Raw genomic sequence first — 7,028 nt, forward strand, 5'->3', positions numbered from 1 at the left:
TAAGTTTCTTTTAGGTTGATAACATCGTTTTATCTGTTAAAATAGGGACACATTCATAAATCCACTATTGCTAATACAACACTTTTTGTATATTCACTGTGGATGAGTTCAGGACCCGAAGTGGTTGTGCCTTTCATTCTGAGTATCTCTAGTAATCACTGCAGTAAAAAAATGATCAAGCAATGAGCTGCATCATTCATTAAGAGAGGTGAAAAAACAGTTCAGCTACACAATGGTTTGTTCATGTAGTGTGAACAGACACAAAGGCAAAAACAGTTTAATGGTGGAAGTAATCTTTATTGGCCTCATACCCAGAATTTACTATTCCCAAATTCTTATCCTAGCGCATTTCACTTGATGACTACGGTTCTTAAATCCAAAGTTTGTCGAATGTGGTTTCCCTCCCCACAAAATGAGTCCTCTTGGGTTTGTAGTCTTCGAATTGCTGAGGTTTTTTTGACATATAGTTGAGGTGTACATGCATCCTAAAGACTAGTTGGAAATTTGACCATTCAACAGAGTCACAAAAAAAGAAAATAGAGAGATGGGCAGACATAAATTCTTGCAAGTGTGATAGCATATATCTCATGTCTGAGGTCAGCATATCTTAAAAAAAAAAAGGAAAAAGACTTTGAAACACAATGGCACTGAATCTCGAAATCCTCATATTTTATATTTCCATAGATTTAGCCATTTAAAAAAGCCTTCCTTGAATCCAACCATTTTAACACTTTTTGGTTCAATGTCAGGTGTGCTTTTATTATCCGTCTTCCCTGCTTCTATTAGGTTTTCATAGTTTTTCAGGGCTCTGGCGATTTCTTTCTCTGCGTCAAAATGAACTTTTTGCCTGTTCAGAATAGGAACAATCAAATTAAAATAATTAATTCGTTTGTTTAATTTTTTAATATTTTCTTGAAACTTCTCACAATCCTGGTTCCACTGCTTTAGCTCACTTGATGTCATTGGATGCCCAAGTTTATTCCTTGACACCTGAATGTCTTGTCTGAGTTGCACAATAGTATCTTTTATTTCCTTTTGCATTAAAATCCATTCTGGTTGGTATCCATTATCTATCAGAATCCTGTTCAGGTTGTGTGTCATAGGATCAATGTATGAGCAGCCAGAAAATTTTTTCAGGGGTTTTCCTTTACCACTGAGGTTATCAAAGTCTCCTTTAGCCATTGACTCCTGAATGAGGTCCTCTACTAAGCGCTCAATTGCTTGAGTTATTTTTTGATTCTTACTTTGTCTTACATTTTTAGCAGTCACACTATTAGCATAATATTGGCTTTCCAGTTTCCGCTTTCGATATTCCATCACTTGTTCACTAGCACGATCCGCTCTAAATTGCCTATATTGTTTTTCTCGTTGACTTGGAGTTCCCAAACCAAAACCTTCAAAACTTAAATAATGCCTATGTTGTGGTGTTTTATATTTGAGCGGATCTTCATCCTCCTCTTCCTCAACTTTATCTTGTGCCTTTTTTGTTTTCTCCATTACATGGTCAAGTACCATCCTATAGGCTTCTTCAATCTGTATAAATGCCGCAGAATCAGCTGTACCGGATCCACTATCTGGATGAAACTGTTTGGCAAGTTGACGAAAAGATTCTCTTACTTCAGCAGCAGAACAGCCTTCATCAAGATTAAGTATATTGTAGTACTCTGTGATGTTCCTTTTAGGTTTATAATTTGACATCATTCTATTACTAACGATATAAGGACAGGGAATAACTTTCAGCCAGCTTGGAATCGCTGCTAAATTTACCAAAACAGAGTATCTTAATTTGGGGCTCATAATTATATATAGCCACTTCATGCTTGTTCAGATTCAGTTGCATTATAAGCAATGACCTGTAAAATTATACAATCAAAAACAAGTTAAATAAAAACCGTATCGTTAACTGTAACTTCACCTACTTTCACTATTTCTTATTGCTAGTATTAAAACAGAAAAGAAGTGATAAAATGGAACTTTCAACAAGGAACACTTAGAAGCACAATTGTAATTTCTGTTGTGAAATATAACTGATCACAAAATGATCAATTCTCTAGTGATTTCACTAATAGCAATACTAAAAGACACTATTTATTAAAGGCCTGTTATGTGCAAGGAATTTTGCTGGGCACTAGAGATACAAAGATGGAAATTAAACAGTTCCCAGACCTTGAGGAATTTATATTCCATTTCTGGGGTAGAAGTGGGGGAGATACATAAATACAGATTAGGACAACAGAAGCAGCATGGTACAGGAGAAAGATGCTGAATTACCTAGAAAAGTCATTTAACCTCTATGGACCTATGTTACTTCAACTGTAAAAATGAAATGGTCAGTTCTAAATCTATGAAGGGTTGAGAGGCAATCTGGCACTAACAGTGGATAGAGTGTGATTTAAATCCAGAAGGACCAGAGTATCCAGCCTCCAACATACAATAGATGTGTGACCTCAAGCAAACCGTTTATCTCTCAATGCTCCAGTTAACTCTGTAAGACTAAATTGTAAAGACAGTGGATGAACTTGTGTAAGGAATCCTCTTTAACCAAATACACATAATATTCCCTATGAAGCTTTAAGGATTAAGAGGCAAAGAAATCAGATAGAATATTTGAGGAAGAATAAAGCACTAAACGGGGAAGGTGGCAGAGGGGATGTACATCACAGAGAATGTAAAACTTAAACTAAATCTTGAAAAAGAATAAGGATTCTAAAAGAAATGAGGAAAGAGTATACTTTAGGCACCTGGGGATGCTTATGCAAATGTACAGAGGTGGGAAATGGCATGGCAAATTTGGGCAACAGCAAGCCATCCAAATTGAATGGAATGTAAAATATGCAGAGGAGTAGGGTTGGAGAGAGTGTTGAGGGATGAAGGAGATGAGGTCCAGGAACCCCAAGACTGGAGTTCCCAGACGGGGTCATTGAGAGGGAGTGCCCCTCAAAGACCCAAGTACTGGAGAGGGTCAGGGTCATCTGGAATGAATTCATGATCTCAAACATTCTTTAAGTCAAGGTGGCAAAGATTTATTACGCTTTACAACAGGCAAGAGTTCTTAGGGAACCTGCAACCTTACACGTGTCCAAGAAAGTTTTTATAAGAGATTTAGGGGTGAAACATGTCAATTAAGTGTTTTGGGGTGGGATTAGGGAGTGGTTAAGGGGTGGTCAGTTCTTAAAGGAACATGCACTTCTTGCATCTACTGCGTAGGTATCTTACCCACAGTTCACTGGGAAAAAGCCCAAGGGAGGGTTACCTGGAAGGTGTGATTTTGACCATGAAACATCACTAAGTCAACTATAGGTTACGGCTGACTGGGAATATCCAGGTGGTTTCCATTAAATGTCTTGTTAGACAAGATGAATATAAGGGAATATACATACATTCGACTATGTCTAGGGTACATATCAGTAAGGTGAGTAAGTAGTAAATATTGTTATGTCCCAGTGCACAGCCAATTAGCACATACATAGGGAGTAGGACCAATAAATTCTATAGGTGCAGGTAACTGCAGTATCAGGGGGAGAAATAAGTGTTTTGCAAAGGCATGCTGCCCTTGAACTGGAGAGGAACTGCTAGGGCCAATGCTTTGAAGCTAGGGAGAGATGTCATTGTAGAACTGGGGTCTAGGCACAGGCACCCAAGCAGAGAGGCTAAGGAGAAATGTTAGAATTAGTGTCCAAGCACAAGCACCCCATCAAGAGGGCTCACTAAGATTGTTTGTTGTTGTCCAGTTGTGTCCTATTCTTTGTGACCACATTTAGGGTTTTCTTGGCAAAGATACTGGACTAGTTGCCATTTCATTCTCCAGTTCATTTTACAGATGAGGAAATTGAGGCAAACAGGGTTAAGAAAGGGTCACAAAGCTAGTATCTAAGGCCAGATTTGAAAATTCAGTATGAGGAGTCTTGCTGACTCCAGGCCTGGCATTCTATCCATTTTGACACCTAGAACCACACTGTAGAGGGCCTTAAATGTGGAAATCAATAACTCTGTGGAGTATTCTACAACATCCTCGGCTCTGTGCCCATCTTTTCACTCATATAACCACCAAGATGGCTCAGGCCCAGAAAAACCCTCATCTGTACTATTATAATAATCTTCTGAAGCCCCCTCAAAATTTCACAGAGATGTCAAAACAAGATGGATGGTTGGATAGACAAATGGACAAGCATTTAAGTGCCTAGGAGTCTGGCAGTGTACTTGGTATTCGGAATACAAGCATCACAAGTATCAAAGTGAGATAGTTTTAATGGGGGATATAGCAAAGGGGAGTGGGAACTAGAGAAGCATGTTTCTGTCTGGCAAAAAAACCAGTCATACTGCTTTGATTACTGTAACAGGGCAGATAGGAGGATGGTCATGCTGGGTAGGCCCTGGTTTCAAGTCAAGGCAACTTAGCTTTTGCCCCTGACCAGTCCCCTGTGCCAGAAATGTACTCCTCATCTCCATTTCTTAGAATCCCAGCTTTCTGTAAGGCTGAGCTCAGGTACCCTTGGCTTAATGGAACCCTTCTTCACAGTATGCTTTCCCTCTTTATTTATTGACATTAGTGGTAAAAAATTCAAAAACGGGGACCATTAAACTTTACCAGGAACCAACTTTACCAGGAACCCAACAGCAAAATAAATTTGGAAAACCACATATTAACATTTCTTTTTGTTTTTTTTTTGGGGGGGTGGCAGGGCAATTGGGGTTAAGTGACTTGCCCAAGGTCACAAAGCTAGTACCCATGTTAAGTGTCTGAGGCCACATTTGAACTCAGGTCCTCCTGACTCCAGGGCCGGTGCTCTATTCACTGCGCCACCTAGGTGCCCCCATATTAACATATTTTGCTGTATTTTTTTTTAAGTTTAAAAATGTTTCCCAATTTCATTTTAATCTTGTCCAGGCTATCATGTCTGTACCAATCCCTAGGAATACAAAAGAGGCAGACAACCCCTGTCCTCAAGGAGTTTACAATCTAAGACAAGCAGAAGATAGCGTTCATCTCATAAAGGCAGACCCCCACAGTTTTGTCTGTTTTTAAAGAAGAGGAGACAAGGCCCCAGAAGGACAGAAAAATCGACTAGTAAAAGCTCTTTGAAATTTACAAAGCATAACTACAAAGATAAGTCTACTTGGTCTCCTCAAGTCTTCACAGATTAGAGTGGATTATTTAAGGACTACCATTCCCATTAAATTAGATAATCCAAGTGTTGTCTGCATTTTGTAATAGAAACTGAGGCCCAGTAAAGTGATTTACCCAAAGGCATACAGCTAATACAATTGAGAGAATAGTATTCAAACTCAAATCCAGACTTCAAGTCCATAGTCCTTTTCATCAGACCTAGGAATGAGGCCATAAATCTATTGAACAATACAAAGACTAGATGTTTAAAAAAAAATAAATGGCTTCCTTATTGTCCCACAAACAAGACACTCCATCTCCCAACTCTGGGCATTTGCATTGGCTGTAACCTCCTCAATCTTTGCCTTCCTTCAAGTCCCGCCTGAAATCCCACGTTCTGCAAGGAGCCTGTCCCCCTAACCCCTTTAATGCCAGTACCTCTGAGAACGTCTTCACCTTATACACTGTTTGCTCTGGGTTTGGGATCCCTAGCTCTTACTTAGCATAGGGCCTGGTACATAACAGGCGCCTAATAAATGTGTATTGCTGGTAGTACACATAACACGGGCCGGGGGTGGGACGGCGGGGAACGGGTTTGGGGAGCCTGGGATTTGGTCTCTCCATCACCACTGAGGTCCGAAGGATGTAGCAGCGGGGTGGAGAGGAGTTCGGTTGTGAAATAAACTGAGGCTACTACAGTCCTTGGGGCCCCGGGCTAAGCGCCCACCTCCTGCCCACCACAAAGCCCACAATGCCAGAGGCTGGGGCTCATTCGGAGCTGGCCTCCAGCGGTTCTCACCTTCAAGTAGGTCGAGAAGGGCTTCAGCGACCCCCTAGGATCCCTCCCCGCCAACTGCGCCGTGACGCATGCGCTTTCATTGGATGCCCTTCTCGGCCCTCCGCTCTCCTTGGGCCGGTTCAGTTTCAGGCTTGGGGGCGAGAGCTAGGCTCCAGCCCAGCCGGTGGATCAGACCATCAGAACCTTTGCTCTGAAGGGTTCCACGCAGGGAGAAATTATCACTGCGTGGGAAATAGGGGAAGCATCGTAGCAGTAGCACACAATGTCTTTAATAATAAAGGCAGTTATTCAACAGCATCAGGTCGTTGTTCCTCCGAGCTTGTCAGTGGTGTTCTTAATGGTTGGCTTCTCTAACACTCCCCCCCTACTCCGGGAGATGGTTGAGCCTATTGGGCTTGGGCGGGAGGGGGGCGGGGGGAAGGGTGTAAGTCTGGGTTGGACCGATTTGGACACATGGACTCGTCGGTCTTATTTCGCTTTCTTTCTAGAGAAAAGGAGGAGGGGAACTTACGGAGGACAAAAATGGGGTTGCTAACGAGCCCTGACTCTCGCAAGAAGGAAAAGAGGAATTTGGGTTTTTCCAGGATAGTCTTTTGGTTTCTTTGTATCCATTAATTATTAACTCTTACGGGGTTTGAACACATATTTAGTAATTGGAGGCCCTGGAACTGTTTTGGTGGTTTGCAAGCAAGCTAGGCAACATTTGTACAGTCAGAGGTGTGTTGGTAAAATGTTTAACTGCGGGATTTCTTGGGGGGGGTGGAAACCCCAAACACAGTCGTAAGCATTGTAGTGCAGGGACCATTTCTTCTGAGACAAAAGTCGTGGACTTAGCTGAAGCTTTCTGGAATTAGGCTGAGACTTACAAATGTTTACTTACGTAATTAACAAGTAAATGATGAAAGAATTTCTGACTCAGTCATTAATTCTGTTTTCTGAGGATGAGTGTTTCCTGGTTAGTTTGCAAATCCCAGCTTGAGATACCAGCTTTGGCTCCTTGCTCCTTCACCTTCTGCTCAGGGTTCTTTGATGTTTAAATTTTTCTTTAAAAATTACAATTGTGTATCCATTCTACCTTGTCCCATGTAAGATTTTTGAAAATGCTACTCATGTACCATTTTT

At 41.2% G+C, this 7,028-nt stretch overlaps 1 protein-coding gene across 1 annotated transcript; it reads right to left on the reverse strand.

Moving 5' to 3' along the window:
* Window positions 1–276: 276 nt before the first annotated feature.
* Window positions 277–6,068, reverse strand: DNAJC28 (DnaJ heat shock protein family (Hsp40) member C28). The gene is made up of 2 exons (XM_036742551.1): window positions 5,907–6,068; window positions 277–1,853 (listed from the first exon to the last, which is right to left on the reverse strand). Exon 2 carries the CDS (start codon window positions 1,816–1,818, stop codon window positions 664–666), a length of 1,155 nt encoding a protein of 384 aa, XP_036598446.1. The 5' UTR covers window positions 1,819–1,853; window positions 5,907–6,068; the 3' UTR covers window positions 277–663.
* Window positions 6,069–7,028: the final 960 nt, after the last annotated feature.

Source organism: Trichosurus vulpecula, chromosome 2 (genome assembly GCF_011100635.1).
Source record: "Trichosurus vulpecula isolate mTriVul1 chromosome 2, mTriVul1.pri, whole genome shotgun sequence".
NCBI lineage: Eukaryota > Metazoa > Chordata > Mammalia > Diprotodontia > Phalangeridae > Trichosurus > Trichosurus vulpecula.